Source organism: Neopelma chrysocephalum, unplaced genomic scaffold (genome assembly GCF_003984885.1).
Source record: "Neopelma chrysocephalum unplaced genomic scaffold, ASM398488v2 Primary Assembly neopelma1_77, whole genome shotgun sequence".
Classification (NCBI taxonomy): domain Eukaryota; kingdom Metazoa; phylum Chordata; class Aves; order Passeriformes; family Pipridae; genus Neopelma; species Neopelma chrysocephalum.
This window is the reverse complement of record NW_020897738.1, coordinates 7,803,390-7,825,579: the sequence shown is the minus strand read 5'-3', so window position 1 is coordinate 7,825,579 and position 22,190 is coordinate 7,803,390. Positions and strand designations below refer to the sequence as shown.

Genomic DNA, 22,190 nt, shown 5'->3' with positions numbered 1-22,190 from the left:
GAGCCAGGGGAGCACCACTCCCCAAATCCTGATCACCACAGTGGCAGCCTCCGGGCATCCGATGGGCCACGGTCCTTCTGCCGGGAGAGATTCACAAGCAGAGCCAAAAATCCCTCTCCCAGCACCAGGGAAAAAAGATTCACAAGCAGAACCAAAAATCCCTCTCCCAGCACCAGGGAAAAGAGATTCACAAGCAGAACCAAAACCCCTCTCCCAGCACCAGCCCCTCCTGGCAGCTGCCTCCTCCCAGCCGTCAATAAACCATTAGCCTCGAGTCAACAGCGCTGGCTACGACACACAAACACTCAACTGCCTTTTTCATCCAAAATCAATGTTGTATTTATCTTCATTGATCTACAAGGAAACTGAATGTTTAAAATTACAGGGGGTGCAGGGGGGAGGATGGGGAGGGGGGGGAAACAAGAGTTACAGAGCCAAGAAAATAGTAGCGGATGGCTGAATTAACTAGAGAGAAAAAGCCCAGGATATATAAAACATGGACACTGAAAAATAAAATAAGGGAAGGGGGGATGGTACAGCAAGTAAAACATGGCAAAATTTACATATGGATGAAAAGTAAAATTGGAAATAAAAAATAAATCATGCCAAAAAGCAGTTCAAGGCAGAACCACACTGAAACAAACATTTGCTTATGGTCTTCATGTACTATAGATAATATATCAGAATTTCTTTTTTTTTTTAATCAACCATTAGACTTTTTTTTTTTTGCACTCCTAAAATTCTACTTTGTCTTGTATACAGATTCCAATAAGAACACTGCACAATTAGCACAAGGGGTCCACGGAAAATTGTCCTTGCTTGCCAGCGATCCTGCCCACAACACAAAAAAAGAGAAAAAAAAAAGGAAAAAAAAATAAGGAAAGGGTCTGCCGCATGGTACTGTGCCAGTTCCATCTGCTTTTGCCAGCTTGAAAAGTAGGAAACCAAAATTCCCTTCCAGGAGCGTGTGTCTCTCTCTTTCCTTGACGAACTGTCCCTTGTGTTTGTACAAAAAAATTCAGTCTCTCTTTTTTTTTTTTTTTTTTTGTTAAACACAAGCATCCTTCTCTTCCTGTTCACATGCCATTGCCATTCTGTCTCCAGAGTTGCGAGTTGGTTGTTTTTGGGTTGTTTTTTTTTTTTTAATTTTTTTTTAAAACCTTCCTCCCCCCAACATCCACTAAGACCTGCCTCCGAGTTCTTGCATAGTTGAAGTATATATGCCGTACTTAGCTTTCTGAGTGTGAATTTCTGACTGTGACAAGAGTATGAGTTGTAACCATGTTAAGAAATAACCAGAGTGGTTCTAGAAACCATTTTTATAAAGTTCTACCTATGTTAAGAATTTAATATTGGTGTACATTTATATTAACAGAGTATTTACAGTTTGTTTTCTTTTTTTTTTCTTTTTTTGTTTAAAACAAGAAGTCAAAAAAAATTCCTCTTAAATTTCTGCATAATATAATAAGGCAAAAAACAAACAGTTTTGTACATTATTATTATTATTAATATTTTAATATATATCTGTAACTTCGGTTCCAAAGTACCAAGGTAAGTGATCAATTGGCCTCAGAAGGGAACCTCACAGTGGACTGTAAAACTACAGTATTTCCATAAATAATACTTTTAAGAAACCCTGGGTATTTTTTTCTTAAGGATCTGAGGCCTTTAAAATGCAAATTTAACTAAAAACAAAAGCAAAATTTCTTCTCTTTTTTTTAAGTGAATAAAGAGCACAAAATTAAAAAAAATACAAATCCATTAAAAATGTTTCTCACATTTGGGAAAAAATGTACAAACTTGATATTCTCAACTCATTTTTTTTTTTTTAGCACAGAAACAAAAAACAAAACCAAAAATCAATACCTATATATTAAATTCCCATTCTCAGCAACCTTCTTGTTGGAAAGTCCCCAACCCCGTTATTTATGGAAATGTGCTTAACTTCTACAAATTTTACATTAAAAAAAAAAAAAAGTTTACAGCAGTGCATTTTGTAAAAGGTTTGTTGTTTTTTTTTGTTGTTGTCGTTTTTTTTTCTCCTGTTTGTGTTGTTTTTTTGTTTGTTTGTTTGTCTGCTTGCTTGCTTGTTTTGTTTTATGTACAGGTGAGTTTAAAATTCAATGTCGGGGACTATCGTGCCTCTACTTCTTTGGGGTTCCTAGAGGGGGAGTAGTCCCTGGACTCTGAGTTTGTGAGTGGGGTAGTCCTGCGTGGGGAGGCAGGTCTGGTGCTGCTGGCTGGTACGAGAGGCGGCGGCGCGCTCAGCGCCGCGGTCGGCGGGTTCCTGTTCAAAATCCCGTTGTGCATGGCAGTGGATGGACTCAGTCTGGGGTAATGCATCCCGCTTAGATGAGGCATGAAGGATGGCACGTGTGCCAGGTGGCTTTCGATGGGGGACGAGTGCAAGTGGTGCATTCTGGCACGCTCAAGTTCCTCCCGTAAGTGCAAGCGCTCCCGCTCCTCCACTTGCCGCAACCGCTCCTGCTCCCGGCGGGCTTCCAGAAGGTTTTCGTGGTTGTAGTCGTGCGGTTCCCTGTCTCTGTAGGATCGCTCGTGGTCATAAAAGCCAGAGGTGGTAGGAAACCTATGGATAGGATCCGTCCGGAGCTGGAAGTCCATCCGACGGTGCAGGTCTAAGCTCCGGTAGGCATCTCGCAACGGGTCCCGCATCGGGTCCCAGGAAAATCCAGGATGTGGCAGCCTCTCTCTTCCTGACAAAGGGTTCATGCCTATAAGCGGGGTCATCATCCTGCTGCGGTCCAGGACATTCATGTTGTTCATCTGGTGCACGCTGCCCATGGAGATGGGCATGGAGGCAGCCATTGAGTGAGGCAATGATAATCCATGGAGAGTAGGTGGTGGGGGATGCTCCACTGATCGGGAGTGCTGGGAAGGCTCAGACCCTACCACCAGCACGTCACTGTCTTCCTTCCTCTCCTCTTTGACTTTGATGTCATTCTTAATCTTCTGGAGGTCGCTGGGAAGCTCTGTCTTTCTCTCCATGTCCTTGCTCATTAGGTTGGTGAGCTTCAGGCTCTCACTTAGTGCAGGTTTGCTGTATGGGGACACGGACTGGATCACTGGCTTTGTGTTGTCCTCAGAGGGTCTCTTTTCATGGCTTGGAGTTTCCTTCACCGGGGAACGGCTCTCTTTGATCTTGTGTTCTGCTATGGGCGGCTCCCGCAGCCGCTCCGGGTGCTCCCGCTCGGGCTCCTTGGACCTTTCCCTGTCCCCGAGGCTGACCTGCCTGATGGGATCGCTGGAGGTCTGGCTGTTGCTGCGGATGAGATTGCTTATCTGATGTGTCACTGGAGCTGATGCCGGCGAGGATCTGTTTGAATGTCTGTTTTTATCCATGAGGTCTCTGCAAAAAAGAGAGAGAAGGCACATCCTTGGTTTTCTGTGAACAAACACGCCCGCGATGTGGGACATGCACAGGGCTGTGCCCAGCTGTAAACTTCCAAGATTGCTTAGAAAATGATTTGGAAAGCTCTGCTGGCATCAGCTATAGCTGTGATGCTACACCAAAGGACATGCACTACCTACATAGAAAAAAAAAGTCAAATGTCCAGAAATTTGGGACTAGACTGGGGATGTGTTTGAAAGAATACTATATTCACCCTAAGAGAAAGACCACCTCACTGGGAAATGGTGGGAAAAAAGAATTCTAGACAGCTTATTTTAACTTTAAAAATGCCTATTGTGTGTTCATGTATACATCTTGCTGCCAGACAATGACCTTCTCAGCTGTAGAACTCTGAACTCAGGTTTCTTTCCTAAAACACAGATCCAGGCACACAAACCAGGAGCCTACAGAGATGTCTGCAGGTCCTTCCCAAGACAGCCATGGCCACTGGAAGCATCCATAAGACGAGGCTTATTTTCCCTGGGAGCTGCAGGAGTTTCTGCTGTTGGAAAACCAGGTAAACCAGGTGCTTCAGGAGAAACATCCATGAACCTGAGTAATCAACCTCTGTTTCAAGAGGACCTGCCATGATGAACAAGGGGTTTGATGACAACATCCCCAGTTCAGAGAGAGGCACGAGGGTTTACGTTTCAACTGCACCTCTGTCTCTGAGCAAACCAATTAGTCACAGTTAATCCCACCTCTTTAACAGGGGAATAAATAATGCTCACCTTCTAAAAGCACTTTGCTCTGAATGAGAGACACTTTAAATGCAAAATATGATGGTGTGATTGAGAGAATTGCATTATGCAGCTGAGAGGCTCACTGACACCTAAGTTTTGAGCTGGGTTTGCTTTCCAGAGCTGTAAGACCTGACTGCTGAAAGCTGGAGGTGTTTTGGGGAGCTGTGTAAGTATTTATCTCTTATGATTACATTTGCTAACCCAGATTTCTTCCTCTGTGGACGTCCTGATTGCTGGTCAAGGATGTGGTTTATGAAAACCACGACCAAACGGGGATGCTGGGGACAGCTTAAGCTGAATTAAGAGAAATGTAATAGAGCTGTTAACCCCTAGGTGAGCACTCTTGAGAGCAAAGTAACCTTGGTTTGCAAATGAATTCCACTAGAGCCAAGAAGGGAGCTTCCTATCCGTGCAAGGAGTGTCAGAGAATTTAACATTTGAAGCAAGATGATTTTCAGCCTATTGCTTCCATGTAATCTTGTTCACAAGTACTGCCTGAAGATCTCATTAAAAGCACTCCAGGCAAGCTATGAACCCCCTAACACCAGTCAAGCACACACATCTAAGACTTGCAGGCTGTTATTGCCTACAAAGAAGTAGCCTGTTGGAGACAACTGGGGTCTGAAATATAAAGGGCTTCACAGCTTTAAAATCATATAACTGGAAGCTAATGAAGTAACTATAGCCCAGGTGATACAGTCCTGTCATGGTTAATAAGAGTTTGCCTACAATGCAATTTTTAAGATCAGTTTTGCTAATGGATTCATGCACACTGCTCCAGATACAGGCATTTGCATTTTTATCTCGTTAATGTCCAGCTAACATTTGAATTCATCAGCATATCTGTACATTAATGAGAACTATGACTGTCTCCAAAGGACCCATCACAATGCTACCCTTCATGACTTCAGAATACACAGCAATCCTAAAGCAGCTGCATTGAGAACAGCCAAGTATCCCCTGAAAACACAGCAACACACTCAATTCCTCAGCCTGGTGCTTTTTATTAACCTACTGGCAGGGACTGGCTTATTTCCACAGAGGAAAAATCCTAAAAGGCAAAGAGGTTTTTTTTTTTCCTTTGTTGTGTTACTTGTTCTTATCTGAGGCAAAGGCCTACCGGCTGCTTTTAAGGACAAGCAACACTTTAGAAAAATTAGAAAAAAAAACATAGAGGAAAAACAGCCCCAGAAGGAAGTGCTCAGAAGCCCAGGCTGCTCACCTCTCTTTGTCTCTGTCGTCCTTGCTCAGAGAGAGATCCCTCTTCTCAGGCTCCCGCTCCCTGTCCCTGTCGTGGTTTGTCACCGAGGAGCTTCGCTCCGAATCCGTGGGCTTGGGCCACTGGGGAGGGGTTGGGAAGGACGGCGGGGTCCGGTGGAGTCTGTTCCATGGCTCGTGGGGGTTGTTGAAATTCTGCAGGTTCGGGCCATCTTTGTGGGTAAAAATGTTGTTGTGAGCTGGAACAGCGGCAGGGGGAGGAAGAGTTAAAAACAATTCAAACCTGGTAACTACAGAGACATTTTTCACAATACTAATCACAACCAGAACTGTCCTTTCAAGACTTTTTAATGGCGAGGGGGAGCTTCTGGCAAGTGGACACAGATAATGCCAACAGTGGGTGTAAGATCCACCAGCTCTTTTAAGGCTGTTGGTGGAGGAAGCTCTAACCCAACATCTCAGTAACTCAGAGACGACTGAAAATGCCCAGCTTCTCTTCTCCCCCCACCCCAGGCAAGGCTTCCAGCACAAAAGCAGTATTTTTCCTCAGCTCCTCTCACTGGCAGAAACTTTAATTTCTGGGTAGTTACAAGCAATCAGCTGCCTGCAGCTGAGGATTCAGGGACTTTTTTGTTAACGAAACCAGACTATTTGGTGGTATGTATGCGTGTGTATAAACATAGAACTTGGCTGTAAGGCTTTTCAGAACAGTCACTTGATTTTCCTCCATCCATCTTCAGCTGATTCCTGTTGCACCATGAGATGCATAAGCATACTCTCTTATGTGTGGCTCTCCAGCATGTTTTGCCTACAGGTAACATGTTTTTGAAGCAAAATTATTTTATACAGGCAATTTAAACTTCAGACAGTGGTTACAGAGGAGGTCTGTGTGCTGAATAAGTATCAGTAGCTGTTCCACTGTGTCTTCGCTGCTGAAGGGTGTGACTTTAGGTGCCCACAGGGTCCCAGAGCTCAGGGTCTTGCAGCTCCAGCACCTCTACAAGCACACAAGGTACCAGCCTTCAGCAGAGAGGAGACAGAGCACAGCTACTGATCTCTGTGACGTGCAGAAAAGCTCCCACCGCAGAGACCTGGAAATCTTAGGTGCAGTGTTTTCAGATAGGAGAATGGAGGTTAGGAATTAAACTTCTTTAAAAACTACCACCAGCTGCTGTAAATATTAGCATGTGGCTTTTCTGGAAGGGATGTTTGTCTGCAGTAACCCAGCCAGTACTTACTCAGAGCATGACTGCCTAATCCTCCAAAGGCATTGCTGCCTAAGTTCCCAAGGCCGCTGAAGGTGCTTGACCTGCTAAATGGATCTGGAAAGGCAAACAGGGATTTAGCAGGCATTTAGCCAAGAATGTTGGAGAATGAAACGCACCCCTCCCCTTCTTAACGGTCTGAATCCAAGTAGGATTAGGCCAGACTTTAAGCTGATCTTTCTCATTGCAAGGTTCTTTGCACAGAAAATTCCCATTGTGTTAAAATGGAGAAGGGATTCAGTGCTCACTCCGCAAACAGGTGCTGTAATAAACTTTTGTATGCCAGTCAGAAGCGAGCTAGAAATTAAGGTCTAATAGCTGAAATTAGGGTGGCTGCTGCTGAGCTATAACTCTCCTTTCTTATCAGTACTAACAGCAGAAGCACTGCAATTGCCTCCAAAGAAGAATCTCAGCAGGCTCCTCGGCCAGCACTTGAGGGGATGCATCGTCTTGTTTCTGCAAACAATTCCCTGCTCTTTTTGTAATATTGCATAGAGACAGTTCTAAGCTAATTGCTAATGACATCCATCCTTATGCCAACTAACTTTGTCCTGTTTGTGCCAAAATCCTCTCCCATAACAGCTTCCTTCATCCCAGTGGTGGTGGAAACAATAGCACAGTCTTAGAATCTGCTACGACAAAGGAATGGGAGGTTTGTATCCTTTGAGGCAGAAGATTTATCTTGCCTTTCCTAGCCAAGTATCTGACTATAAACAGTCCTGCCTTCTTTTCCCCCCTCCAGTAAATGTGCCCATCACCAGAAGAGGTTCCTCTCTGAGAGTATATAACCTGACTTAGGTTTCTCCAGAGATAGCTATGGGTTAAATCTTACCAGTGTACTTGTTTTCTTTCCTACTGCTCTCTAAACAACTCCTCCTTCTGCCCACTGGCTTTCTGACTGCCCCTTTAAGGTCTTTAATTTGCCATGTTAGAGGAGATGTGTTGCTCTCCACTTCCTAACAGGTATCATGATATTTAAAATATCAAGGCAAATGGCACAAATAGCTTGGATCTTCAAGCAAACAGTTATTTGCTTATTTACTTATTTTAAAATAGATGTTCTTGCCCTTCCTCTTTGATATTAAGTAGTTGAGTGACTCGGCAGAGATAGTTAATTTTGACAGAATGTTCACGAATTGATGTAAATCTGGGTATTTGCAACAGAAAAAAAGTCTACTAGGTCATGTGGCATGCCACATTTACTGATTGGATGAGTGTTACTAAAACATTAATCAACAGAGCTTGAACTTTAATTGGCAATGAGCTGCTTGTGAGCTTCTAAAATGAGGAAATTTGAGAAAATCAGGCTCTACTTACTGCCAATTAGGAAACTGAAAGGCTGGCAAAATGTGCAGAGCAGCTATTTGCCAGGAACTGTTCCCTGAACTCTTTTAAACAGCATAGCCAAGAACTTTCATCGGTGGGAAATGGGAGGGGAGGAGCCCATTTGAGGCTGCAGCTTGTCTGAGGTACCCTTTGCATAAATTTCCCAGTTTCCTTGGGCACATCCAGCAGCACAGAAGGGCTCTGCAGCTCCCATTTTGGCTGCTCTGCCCCAGCAGTGACAGAGGTGACTGCTCTGCAATGCCCTCTTCTCTTGCAGGAGGTCTGCCAGTCCTGCCCCTCTCTGAGGGAGAGCAGGGGGATGTGCTGGGAGCTGGCAGGGGTGAGAAGCTGGCCAGCCTCTGCATCCTGAGGCAGTCTAAGCCCTTCCCTCCCGCAGTGCTACAGTGCAGGACCACGCTGGAGAGCCAGGAATGGCTCAGAGGTACAGAGGTGAAGGCAGGGTTTACTTACACTTACCTGCCAAGTGGTTGGTGGGCAGGAAACTGCTGTGGTGAGGGGAAGGACCAAAAGGGGTGGTGGCTGGATGTGTCGCACCTGTGAGAACAAGGTCCCTCTTTAGTTCAGGGGCAAAACTCCTCGCACACACAGAGGCCCTGACATTCAGGAACTGGATGCAACGGTCAGATTTAAACACAGCAAAGGCAGGGCAAGACCCCAAACACCAGCTGAGCAAGCAACAGGCAGGATTTCTCCAAGAGCCCAATGGAGGAGCCAGTGGGCACTAGGAGGCAGGAGGAGACCTTGCACTGAGTGCTGCTGCTCACCTGTAGTAAGGAGGAAGTGAATCTCTTTGTCTGACATTTTTAGTCACTACTCTGTGTTCACATTAAAAAGGGTCAGCTCAGGTTATGGGCCCAGACAGAACATGCTTGGAAGTGACTGATTAGAGTCTATATGAAACACCAGTTAATGACAGGCACGCAGGGAACATCAATCATGTCTCTCCCATGGGAGCCCCATCCACGCTCTCACATCTGTCTCTGCATCCACAGGCTCCCCCTGTGGTATTTTTTTGCCTTTCCTAGACACTGCTCATTGCCATGGTGCTGTGCTTCCTCGTGGGAAAGGAACACCACTGCTGAGCAAACCTTCAGATGCTGCCTGGATGCAAACACAACTTCTGCCTCCCTCGCAGAAATCAAGACCTGCCATACCTGTGCATTAACTGTCTCATTTTGTTAGAAACTAGTAATTCCACATAATGGCAGAAGCAGCGTTTTCCAGGGGACATGTTAAGTCATGTGCAAAACAGACCAATGTCTACATAAAGCTTTACAGTGCTCGTCTCATATACTTTGTTAGTAAAAAGTTAACTTCCCTTAATGCTGGGAAGAATAACAGGTAAAATCTAGCAAACATGAGCAGCCACGTGTCCAGAACATGAGCAGGCTATGAAACTGGAGAAGGAGACAGAGCTCTGTGTCCCTCACCAGCTTGGGCACCTCACACCTAAGCAGCCAGAAAATGAGTTGAGGAAACTTAAGAGAGACCCAAGCAACGAGGCCTATCTAGTACCCATCTATAAACATTCTGACTGCTCCAGTGCTTCAAGACGGATGGAGACTGTCATCTTTCTAATCCTTTAAGATTTCAGAAGGTGTATAATGGATGGGAGATTTCTTCAGAGGAGACGGCTTACAAACTCAACTACATGGGGCTGATAATAAAAAATCCTCTGGAGGAAGCCGGGAGCAGCACTGCAGGCTGTCAGGCAGTTATTAAATATAGCGTCTGCCAGGCAGCCCCACATCCGTCCTGGAGACAGGTGGCCCTAAGATAACTTATGTCTCCCACAGTAACCAGGCAATGCAGCAGAACCAATGATTCACACCGACTGCACACGTGCTCGATAAGGTGAAAAGAATGCCTGGGATATTGCAGAGTAAAAGATTTATTCATCTCTCTATTACAGCTGCAGTGTTTGCTCACGCTGATAGTGCTCTTTACCCAGATTTACCGTGTGATGGCCCTTGTGATTAATGCACTCACGGACAAGTTGCTGTAAGGTTGTTTATCTCTGGTGAAAGTTTTCTATTAATTTGCTTTCTCTAATGTTTCTCTTCCATGCTATTCCCCCTCTTGCTTTTGTGAATGAAAAGCTTGCACCTTTTAAGAGAAAAAACTCCAGATACCAACTGCACCAGTGGTTTTCTGCCTCTCAGGGTAAAACTCTGCCCAGAACAGCCTTTGGTAGCAAAACCAGGCATGAAATAAGGTCCTTGTAATGACAACACAGGACAGACTGAGGACAGTGATAAGGATGCACCTGCCACAGGAAAACAGCCAGAGGTTTGTAAATAAGCTGTGCTTATGCATCCAAGTAGGTGCAATAAATATCTTGGCCCCGTGCTATCAAAGTACCTTTACAGAGACCAAAATACAGGGTAGCACCCTAGGATGTAGAGCTGGCACCAGCACTGATTATATCTCCTAGAAATGTGCATTTGATGCTTAAGAATTTCCATCCACAGACAGAGCAGAAAGACAGACTGAAGCAATGGTGGAGTTCCTGAGGGCTATCCAACATCTATATTTGAAACTCAGTTCTCACAGAAATTTCAGTTTGATCCTCCTCTGTTGCTCTTCTGTCATGTTTGGGACAGAATTCTAACCTCATTCATTTCAATAGGTTGAACCAAGGCTGCCCATGACCATGTCTGCACTCAGGGTGATTGTGCAATACTGCATCATAAAACCAGAGTAGCAATAGGGAAGAAAATGTCATTATTTGCCAATTAATTACATACATAAAGAGCTAAGTTACATCTCATCAACTGATATGGCTCATTCAGAATACAGACTTTAGCATCTCAAGCACAGAAAAAAAAATAAAGCCTGAGAACAGAATGAAACCAACACTTGGCATTTGGTAGACAGACATCCATGTGAATCCACAGTGACCTCCTAAACCAGAATGTCAGAGCTGCAGCCTCCCATGGTCAGGGCCAGCGAGGACAGCACAGTGGAGCTTACTGCCCTTTGGTAACTGCATAATTGTAATTACTTCTCCAACAGATTGGAAAGCAATGGATCAATGTGAACTGTACTTAATTCTCTGGTTTTTTTTTTATTTCAATATATACCATTTTAAGCCCTAGAGTTTGCTGGACTTTGTAACACATAGGGGAATTTTCTATTTAAAAACCAAACACTTCACAAATACACCTTCTGTGATATTTTCAATGCTGTTATTGAAGTTTTCCTTTTACAAAAAACCCCTTGTTTTCAGAAAACAAACAGAAACTTGGTGAGTGGAGGAGCTGAGAAGAACATGGCAAATATAAAAGCAAGAAAGAGACTGGGGCCACTTCCAATCCCGTGCAATGGAAACATTTTCAAGTGTTTTGTCAAAATCGCTTTTAAAAATCACTCCATAGCCTATTAATCAGGCACATAAGAACCAGCTGCACAGACATGAATGAAAGCCAAGTGCTGCAGCTCAGGGACATGCAGAGGATCCTGCTCTGGAGGTGGTGGCAGAGCCCTGGTCACAGCCCTGGTCAGCCTTGCCTGATCCTATTTTTGAGGCACATGTAGCTGTAGGGACACACATGACATAGACTGACTGTTTGTCAACAAGTAACGATCTTCCCTTACCTGTGGTAGAAAACAGAGGCCTGGCAAGATCTTGTGGGTAATGGAAGCCTGGAAACACTCCAGGGGCGGGAGGTCTGCTGAACAGGTCAAGTTTACCACCTATCTCTAGCTTGTGGGGATCCAGCTGCATTTGCTGTCAAACGACATAAAAAACAATCTCGTTACACACTTCCTTTTTTATTGGAGAAAAAGAGAGGGAGTTAAGGCTCGTTCCTCCTTGGCCCTGCCAGGGAGAGTTAGTGAGAGTGACAGCCGTGTCTGGGGTCACAGGGCCGTGCTCTGACAGCCTCTGTGGGGCCATTTCGCTCCGCAGCCTCTCGGCCCCATCCACACAGATATAAGGTCTGAAGTGATCCCAGCCCCTCAGCACACACTGGAGCACGGAACATGATACACCAAGTGTCCTGCACCCCGGGATCAGTCGGTGCTCTCAGCCTGACAAAAATGACTCTGCGGGCAGAAAGCTGCCGACACGAGTCTGGAGAGCCGGGTGATGGACTCGTCTGTTTGGCTTCTCTGGTTTGAAAGAGAGAGACGTGCCCACGCTGTGCCCCTCCTGCAGCTAGCACAGCTCAGTATGCAGGCAAGGGGCAAAGGAGAAAGGAAGCCATGAGGCTCCTCCAGAGGCTATTTTTATCCTTGCCCTGTACAAGTGAGCACGGCCAGGACCGCACCTAAGTCACAGAAGTCTCTCAATAGCCTGAAGATTATATATTTGCTTATAAAAATACATGGACATAGACCACTTGCAGAGACACTGCTGACAGTGCACCTAGTTAAGCACTGCATAGTCTTCATTAATGGGACAAAAAACTACAGCAGGGGCTGTGGAAAAATAAAACCTACACAAACTCCCTTATCAGCTACTCCTCCTGCCACAGGAGCCTGTAACAGCACACCAGGTTACCTGTGTCCTGTGACCTCTTGAATTTTAACCCCCTCCCTCTGCCCAACATCACAGCAGTGCAGGAACCTCTAACACTGGAGCCATCAATCTCCTCCCCTGCTCTGTGCTTTGTTAATGTGTTCTTCACTGTATCAGCCATTTCATTACCTCCTCCACGGGAGGTACTGGTACAGAAGGGAAAGGACATTAAACGTGTGTGCTTTGTAAAAAAGATGGACTTGGGGAAACATTACTCTCCCCCCTCACTTTCTTTGTCTCTTTCTGGACGTGCACTTCGTATCTACTGCTCATTCTGCCACCCTTCAACCCAGCTCCTTTGCCCTTATATAAACTTTATGGTTGCTACAATAAATGTTAAAAGAGTGAAAGTATTAGTTAATCAATACAGGCAAGCTTGAGAATCACCACAGTAACTGTTTCCTGCCCATTACTCACTAAAATACAATCTCTAAGCTAAAAGACTTGGCTTTGTTCCAGGAACTGTCTGAATTACCTTCATCTTTTGCTGGTGATGGTAGATCTGCCAGGCGATCTGTACGTGAACCGCACACCACTTCCCGGGTTTCTGCAGTGGAAAGCACAAGAATTTAGATTAATTTATATGTTAGCAATCTACATCAGACAGAGCATTTCATTTCCCTCACTGTCAACCAGGCAGCTAAGCAATGAGAAAGGCTGATTACTGAAACGGCACAATGGGTGATCAACATCTTCTTCTGCACTGCAGCAGATGATGTTTAAATTAAGAAGGAAGCAGGAAGAATGTGGGCTATCTCCCTCATCTCGTGGACATCTGAGATCCCTGCCTTGTTCTTTCCTACTTGCACTCCCCACATCATGAACTGAAATGAATGGCAGCAAAGAACAGTATGCCATGCTTAAGAGAAAGCAACTAACAGTTCACAGTTCTGCCTCTGAAAAGAGCCCTGTTCATTCATCCCTGCTGCTCTGCAGGCTAAGTCATGCGTGGTTATTATGGCCACTTGCTTTTGGGGAGGAAAAGGGTTCAGACAAACAATCACCAGGATGAGCAGTGCCACAGCTGAACAAGTCACTGTTTTCTGCTGAGCTGTGGGACTCACTGTAGGGTGTTTATGTGGAACATCAGAGGCACATTGACCTAAGCCACCATGAATCTGCTCACTGGTGAATGTCTGCCCATGGCACAGTCATTTATTTCTGTGACCCTTATTTCATACCGTGAACTATTAATGCACATAAATAGATGCAAAATAAGGCTGGGATTCAACCTAAATGTTATTAATCAGAAGCAGTGAAGAGCTAATGATGACATTTTGCTTTAAGTGAAGGATTAGCGTGAAATTTTCTACTGGACACGTTAGATTTCAAAAGCACATGCACAACACTCAAAGCATCTGTGTATAAATATGTATATAAAATCCCCCACAAACCTTACTTACTCTTACTGGAGGCCTATAAGGGTCTGACACCTATGGAAAAAGCAGAAATAAAACAATCAGTCTTTCTAAAACTAGCCAACGTACAGAAAGGTGGGGAACTTCCTTCCTCTGAACAAGTAAAAGCATTTAGAAAGCAATGTTCCACAGAAGTCCCCTGTGACATGGGAAACCTAAAAGGCTTAAAGAAGGCTTAAAACTTCTCTTTCATTCCTCGAACCAAACTCAGCAGAATTTTATGATAAACAAAGCAGCTTCATGCCAGCAACTGAACAGTGCCAGTGCTTTTCTGAACCTTGTAATCGTTCTGAAATGGAGCACATAAAACTACTCTCCAAGCAGTGCTTAGGGGAAAAGATATTGAAGGAGTTTCCTGCCCCATTTCCCTGTGACTTTGTTTTAAGAAGCCAATACATCCCTTTGAATTTATGACTGGTGGAGGCCACTGTCTCACCAGAGAAAGAAACCTCTGTCCTGACTGCGTGTTCCGAGTCTGGAGGCCAATTTGCTCACCAGCTTGCTCTCCCTTTTCTTATGAGCAATCCCTGTGTTTACTGTAAATCTAGAGAAGCTGAAATGAAGGTTATATATTGTTGCCTACCCCTGGAGTCTTCTGCAGCAGCGTATGGTGGACTGTGCCTGGTCTACCTGCTACATCAATAGGGTTTGAAGTCTGAAAGGCAAGAATAGAGCGTGAATAATACTGTATCACACCAGCAGTACATTTAACATCTCTATCTGATGTTAACAGCATTAATTAGGCCATGTTTGCACTGTGCTCTGAGCACGCATGTTGCTACATTAGTGCTAAATGTTATCTCTTACTGACAGCCAACAGCATTTAACCACCATGTCATCTGATATTATTGAGCAGCAGCAACAGTATTCCAGTAGCACCCCTAAGCCCCACTGAAATCACACCCCCTTGTGCTATGCAGTGTGCAAGTGCATGGGAAGAGACAGTCCCTGCCCCAGAAGCTTATTCTTTAGACAAAACAGGCAGGAGGCAGGAGAGAGGACGAGAGAGGTGGCCTGCCTGCCTCCCTCCATGTGTCAGGCAGCAACCAGTACAGCAGTCAGGAACAGAACAACTCGAGCATCCTGGTCCCATGAATATTCCACCCACTGGACCACGGCCCCTCTCTGACTGGGGCCAGGTTACACAATGCCTAAACCAGCAACAGCCCATCTATTTGCTTCCACAAGGCAAAATGAGAAACCTTAGAAGGTGCTTGTGGGTCTTTTATAGCTTTGCATTGTTTATCCCATCATTTTCCAGCAAGAATTAAACACCTCATTGAACGAACCCCTGTTCCTCCTCCTCCGGATCCCACCTGTTGCCCTGTCCTAGATGATCCCCAAGAACTCGTTTATCTTTTCCCTCTGGCATCCATCCATCTCCCACTCCCAGAGCTCCTGCACCTGGTGCCTCCGCGCAGCTGAGTGCAGAGGGTTAAACCTCATCCCCCAGGAGATTACTTCGCTCACATTTTAGGTCAAATTATAGTAGATTTCAAACAGTGCAAGGCATGAGTATAATCATGGGCGTGGGAGGGAAGACAGGTTTTCATTTGTCTAAGGCTAGGCAACTTCCAGACTCATTAAGAACAGAATTCTCATGTGTGTGTGTGTGTAGGTAAGTCAATGCACTCCCCAGGCAGAGCTGAGCTCTCAGGGCCTCTCTGACAGCTGAGGTATATATAAGGTGGCAAATAAGTTACAGCTATCATACAGACAAGAGCTTTAAGATCACAACATGTTAATAGCACGGTGTCATCCTGTCCCTTTGTCCCCCGGAGAAAGACGTGAATGCTTCCTCCGGCAAAGCAAACGGAATACTTGTGACCTTTTCAAGTTCTTAGCTCGTGAGAAATGGCCTTTGGGAAACTCACTGAGAAGTTCACCGTCAGCCTGGATTTATGTGCAGTGGACTTGCACAGCTGTAGGCAACGGACATGGGAAGGGGAAAAACAAAACCGAGACCTCTGCTTTGGAAAGCGAGAAGCGCAGGACTCGGCGCGCCAAGACCGAGTCATCAGGTCTGCAGTGATCAGGAAGGCTTTAGTCAAACAGCTTGGGAGGGAGAGAGCATGGAAAAAGGATGCAGTAACAATAACTGGAGTGGCTTTGCCTAGCAGTTGAGCTCTGTCTCCTCTAGGAAACTGTAAAATAATGTGCCAAAGTGGCAGATCCACTTTTTAAGCTGTCCCTCTCTTTTTCAGATGTTAGATTGTATGTAAATACAGCACTGTCCAGAGATCAAGTGATGTCAGTGATTAACCACGGCACCAGTGTCACCTTGCACTGCTTAAACTCAAGCTAGCAAATGTTGGATGTATCTATCATTAAAATGAACGAAAAGCTGGTTATAACACAGCACTAGGAACTGCTTAAAAATGTAAAGGGTCTCTGCTCACTTTTCCTCTCTTGCTATGTAACTGCTTCCCCTTGGCCTAATGGTATTTTACAGTGAGGTGGAATCTGAGCAGCTCTGTAATGAAGATGGAAAGCAGAAGACCATGCCATCAGTGTACCAGCAGCTCCTCATCAAGAGGAAGCAGCCTTATGGCAAAGCACAGCCCTAGCTGCCTGCTAGCAGAATTTGGCACTTCCACCTTATTTGTGCAACTCCTTTTCTTGGAAGATCGAGTTCACACCCTGACAACTCGGGGTCTGTAGGGACTCCCTGGCATCCCTTGCAAAAATAACAACAATTAACACTGGCAGACAAACTCCATCAAGGGATGGATGTGTTCTGTCCCTCTTCCTCCCTCTGCTTTGATGAACTGATCCTTTTCTAGGCCTGCAGCCACTACACACAAAACTCCCATTCGGTGGGCGCTGAGGAAATGCTCCAGCTTCCATTAAAAACATTAAGTTAAGGGGGGAGGTTGTAAGAAGCCTGATTTGCAGCAGTTGCTAATTACTGGCTTGCACTGACATCAGGGAGACTGCTGAGGGAAGCACATCCCACAGACCTGCCTGGCATGGTTATGGAAACCACCTTCCAAATGCAGACAGGAATGGCCTGGCTACTGTGCTGGTCCTCCTAACACAGCAGCAGAGCTCTATGGAAATGCAGCCCAAGATAAGAAATCTCTAAAATCACAGCATGTGAGGAAGCTAAACATGTCACCTGACAAAGGAAGTAAGTGCTCAATTTTCAAACAAATACTGTGCAGATAAAACCCTATTTTTTTTTCTTGTTTGGAGAGATTTAACAGTTCCGCACATTTATAAATAGGTAATAAAAAGAACATGTCTGGGAGGGGGAAAAAAAAGCAGTGCACACCACAGAATTCGCCAAAAATGGGGGTTATCATGGCAACATTTCCAAATGCCAATCAGTGCTAGTTGTAATGACATGTTACAGCTGCAATGCACCTTTCAAACACATTATCTCAAAGAAGCTTGCAGGCATTAATCAACCCTTATAAAACCCACTGCAAGATAACCTTATAGATGAGGAAGCTGAGGAACAGAAGGTTTAAGCGACTTGCCCAAGGTCAGACAGTGTTGGAGCTGGGAATAAAAATTCAGCTCCTTCAAATTGCTCTACCCATTTAGAGCAGTCTCTCCCTATTGTTCCCACACTTATGCAGTCAAATTCTCATTGCTTTTTTTTTTCTGGGAATAAACACAGTTTATCTTTTGCAATCTCAGACCATTAGATTCATAAAATGATTTGGGACTCATCGGTCTATTACGAGCTGTAAATGTTTCAGTCAAATAATGCACTTGACTGTGTGCTTCTCCTCCAGCTTCAGCTGACCTCCCAAGTGAACCACTATATCCTTTTCCAAGGAAGGATCTGCAGTGCCAAGAGAAAATTTCTGCTAAAGTGTTGGCTGCTTTGTGCAGAGGATGCTCCCAGTTCTGTGGGGTGATCGCTTCCAACCCTGGGCTGCGTTTCTGCGGGTTTAAATCATGTGCTACAAAATCACCAGAGACACCACTCTGAACACAGTTTCTCTCCCAGCAAAAGAACAAAGCCTTCAGAAGAAGAAGTTTTGTACCTTCGGTTGAAATGCTCCCTGAAGTGACCCAAAGGGACCTGAATGTGGAAGCATGGGTGGCATTCCAGGCATTGCTGGAGGATAGGTTGGAAAGAACTACAAAAGAAAAAGAGATGCTTATGTCACAGGACGACTTGAACAATAATGGAGGTAGGTGCCAAGCCTGGCACACACAAAAATAGTACTGTGCTGACCAAGTGCCACAGTGAAAATACACTCCAAATTTGCTTTCAAAATTTTTAAGAGCAAAGCCAAAACTTGGAAAATGCACTCATCTGATGAATTTTCTAGATAGTGCTGAACGAGTGTGCCTTTAAAAATTGTGGACTACTGCAGGAAGCACAGAGCATAATTTGGGGTTTATGTTCCCTTTTCGTTAACTTTGCATTTTTCTGCAGTTGCAAACAAATCAATCCTGTTTTGAAATGTGACTTGCTTTAATTTTCAAAGCAAAAAAGAACCACAAGATGCTGCACTGCACTCTAACCACAGGCAACGTGCACGCCACCTTGCAGTTGTGTAGGCTGGGTTAAATTTTGCTTAGGCCTCTCCTGAGCACATACAGCAGTTTTACAAGTCCCAAAACATATAGTTTTTGTGCTTTGGAGCAGTGGGGAGCACCAGGAAGAAACCACCAGTCTGACTTACTCCTGTGACCTGAGCAAAACCTTGTGAAAAGAGCCATGCACTCCGGGCTGCTGCACTGGGAGAAGCACCAGCTGCAAAGATACTGCAATGACCACTGATTGAGCAATTCCTGCGCATTCCCTGCCATCCCAGGCACAGCGATACAGAGCCACAGCAGCAAAAATGCAGTAGGCAAGAGATTTAAAAAAAAAAAAAAAAATTAAAAAAGCCCAAAGGAAATTTCGTACCTTAAAAAGATAAAAATCAAGACAGGAAAAAAAGAGCTTTAGGAATGAATGAACCCAAACATGACTCATCAACTGAAAACAAGCAAAAGAAGAGCAAGCAGAACCACTGACAAAGAAACCAACTGGAAAGGTGGGCACTCACGTTGGAATGTCGAAAGTAGGGGTTGTCTAATTTGGGAGCGTACTTGTCAAACTGGAAAGAAAAGAGAAAAAAAAACAGAAAAGAGGTGAGTTTGGTTTTGGCAGTAGCAGACACATCAGCATTTCAACACAGACAAATAATGATGGCCCGTGTGCACAGCGTTGAACAGAGCAGAACTGACTGGTTATTCCACACTCGCTCATGGGGGAGCTCACTGACTTCCCAAAGCTAACAGAGGAGCCCCTGGGTCTTGCTGGGTGCTGCAAAGCTCACTGCAGAACCCTGTCTCAGGCACTGCAAGAAGAGCTTCCTTCACTGGGAAGGGAGCAGTCCTGACACCTGCAGCACAGCAAGATGTGGGGAAGTTCAGCTCCAGGTCTAGATCTGGGATCTGCCCCTGGATCACTGAACTAGGTCACAGACTAGCAGGTGAGGAACATTTTCCATCAGACCCCAACATCTACTGTGGGGCAGCCAATGCCAATTCCTCTTTTTCTGTGTTCCTGTAAGAACCAAAATTGTTTGGGAAAGGGCTTAATCGCTTTAGATGCACAAATCTCCATATATTCCCCTTCCCCTGCAAAAGGGAGAGTGCCCCAGAGAAAAGGTGACTGCTAACCTTTCCCATTCCAGCATGGGGTTTTACCACCTCCATGTGTGTAGTCTGTGCCCCATTTGTCTTGTACCATCTCAGAAGCAAAACCAAAGCACAAACACATTGCATTTCTGAACAGTATGTACATTCTGCTGGGGAGGAGGGAGCGGGGAAGAAGGCAGGGAAGGGAGCTGTAGGACCCCATGAAAAGCTGCTTATTTGGCAAGTCAGCTGCTGTTTCACACTCCTCTATGTGCAGGAGAGTAGATTTGTAATTTCATTAATTACAGTTATTACTGGAGCCATGTCCCCTCCAGTGTAAATACCATAAATTACCAAACACATGCAGCTGTAAATTTCAACACTCCTCTCTGGTGTTGGGATTAGCAGACCTGATCTAGTGGAATATAAGAAGATGTGAGTGAAATATAACAAAAGAGCCTTGCAAGTTTTTTTTGGTCTGAAGGCTGACATCAACAGGCACGGGTGGGAGGGAGGGAGCTGTTCACAGGCTCGGGTATCAGAGTTCTTAAATAACACAGGAGACTTCTGAGAAAAGATTCAGGATTGTTTTACACAGCCCGAGAAAAGAAGGGAAGGTGTTTACACATGAGTACATTGAGCAAACACCTGGGGCTGGATTTTGGGTGGATGATATTGCTTTTAATTGTCTCACTGCTAAGCAGATTACAACCCAAGAATGTCATCGGGCAGTCAGCAGTGGGAAAGTGAGAAACATTATGCTCCTTGAGTCCTTGGTAGTTCTTCCCAAATGCTGCTTTGGCTGTTGCTCCTGGCATTTGCCAGCCTTAGCAGAACAGGGTTATTTCTGTGTTTTGGACACAGTGTGAAACTGAGAAGGGGGAAAAAGCTAAATCTTGTGCTTTCAATCTCACAAAGTAATTGCCAGAAATGGGGAGAGAGTGCATTTTAAAGTACTGACAAAATCCATTTGTAGCAGGTCTCTAACAATTTTGTAACAGCTGCAGCAAAGTCCCGTTGTGTTACAAGCAAATTCAGTGACAAAATACTTATTACACCGTCAGGAGGATCTCTCCCACTAGAACCAGCCACACACAAATTAGTGGTTGTTGATGTAATCAAGTAATAAAATGCCAAAATCGATACAGATTAGGAATCAGGAGGAAGAGGGACAAAACTCGTATGGGATGAGATGCTGCACTGTGGTGAGAGCTCTGGGTGAGCCAGCACAGTCTGCCTGCCCTGAGCAGTTGTGGGCACCGTGTCTGGGACTGGAAGCCACCCATCTTGTGGCATCCTCGTTGGTGTCTTTTGGTGTGTCATGGCAGCTGGCTCTGGGAAAGGGGGAATAGAAATACACCCCACGACACACGAAAAGGAAACTAAAGGGACTCTGGACCTGTCTCGTGGGTGCTGTATCTGCTCATGGGTAGCAGCATGGGGGACCCAGAGGCTTGGTGTGGAGGCTGTGGATGGAAAGGAGGTCCCTTCAGGAGTGCTGAAGGGCGGGGAGAGCACGCCTGGCTGAAATGAAGAGGGCTGGGTTTTGTTTGACAAGAGTGGGTTAGGCTTTTTGACCAGAGATGCTCTACTTATCCTCACATTTTGGGCTGGGGTACGCACCATGGGAGGTGCAGAGGGCGGCATGAGCGGCGTCTGGGGCAAGCTGGATGGAAAAGGAGTGAATGTGTGCTGGTGGGTGTGTTGGTGCTGATGCGTGTGTTGGTGCTGGTGAAACTCCGCTCTCAGCAGCGGCACCGGGCCAAGTGAGGCAGCGGCCCGGTCCGAACTCTGAACCAAAAACCGGTTGTTCAGCTCTTGCCTGAGCAGTTCGTGATCTAGAGGAGAGAGAGAGAGAAAAAAAAAAGACACAGAGGCCCGTGGGCCTGTGAGTACCACAAAGACGGAGGAGAAAGAGTCAATATTCACCTGGCATTCCCTGTTTCTGCAGGTCATGCTGTGGTGGTTTTCTACGTGAGGACTCATTGGTGGAGGTAAGAGAGATGCCTGTGACAAAGTACCAATCAGAATCCCCGAATGAGGCTGGCAATACATGATTGGTTGGTTGAATGATATCAACAGGCTGGTATCTAAAGGCAAGAGAGAACACCATGAGTCATCACAGCAGAAAACAAAACACGAGAACACCGTGAGGCAGCACAGCAGAAAACACGAGAACACCACGCTGTGAGGCAGCACGGCAGGAAACACCGCGGGGAGCGACCTCCGCCCGGCCCCGCCCCAGGACACTCCTCCTCCTCCTCCTCCTCCTCCTCCTCCTCCTCCTCCCCGGCACCGAGGGGTCTCTGTGATCACACCTCAGAGCTCCAGTCCCACGCCGCAGTGGCTGGACTTTCCTGCACCAGCCTCGCCCCGTCTGGAGGCCAAGAGCTCGCTCTGAAATGAGCCATACTGACCTGCTTCTGCTGGAGAGGAGACCCACAGGCAAACACAACACGTGTGTTATGTGGGTGTGTCAGGCCCTCTAAATATACACACTTAAGAGGTAAAATTCTGACAAGATCTACAAGGCAGCGAGGTAACCATGGATTTGGGTGGCTATAAACTATCTGCTTGGATAGCCATTCCTCAACAGATCCTCCCCCTCCTCAGCCCCAAGACATGCATGCAGTGACCAGAAACATCCATCAAAATCGAGGCCTTCTTTGCAATAAG

The 22,190-nt window shown here is 45.5% G+C and overlaps 1 protein-coding gene across 19 annotated transcripts in view; it reads right to left on the bottom strand.

Annotated features, from left to right (window-relative positions):
- Positions 1-655: 655 nt before the first annotated feature.
- Positions 656-22,190, bottom strand: part of FBRSL1 (fibrosin like 1) — a 507,770-nt gene continuing 486,235 nt past the window's right edge. For 8 of the 19 annotated variants that reach the window (XM_027689359.1, XM_027689363.1, XM_027689362.1 and 5 more), the window contains 11 exons: positions 21,117-21,352; positions 18,938-18,988; positions 17,921-18,016; positions 14,506-14,577; positions 13,899-13,937; positions 12,980-13,051; positions 11,580-11,712; positions 8,439-8,516; positions 6,609-6,692; positions 5,375-5,609; positions 656-3,367 (listed from right to left, as the gene is read on the bottom strand). In XM_027689359.1, coding sequence (XP_027545160.1) covers positions 2,134-3,367; positions 5,375-5,609; positions 6,609-6,692; positions 8,439-8,516; positions 11,580-11,712; positions 12,980-13,051; positions 13,899-13,937; positions 14,506-14,577; positions 17,921-18,016; positions 18,938-18,988; positions 21,117-21,352 — 2,330 coding nt within the window. In that variant the 3' untranslated portion in view covers positions 656-2,133. Of the gene's footprint in view, positions 3,368-5,374; positions 5,610-6,608; positions 6,693-8,438; positions 8,517-11,579; positions 11,713-12,979; positions 13,052-13,898; positions 13,938-14,505; positions 14,578-17,920; positions 18,017-18,937; positions 18,989-21,116; positions 21,605-22,190 lie in introns of all 19 variants that reach the window. The other 11 variants (XM_027689361.1, XM_027689377.1, XM_027689358.1 and 8 more) reach the window with 10 other exon arrangements.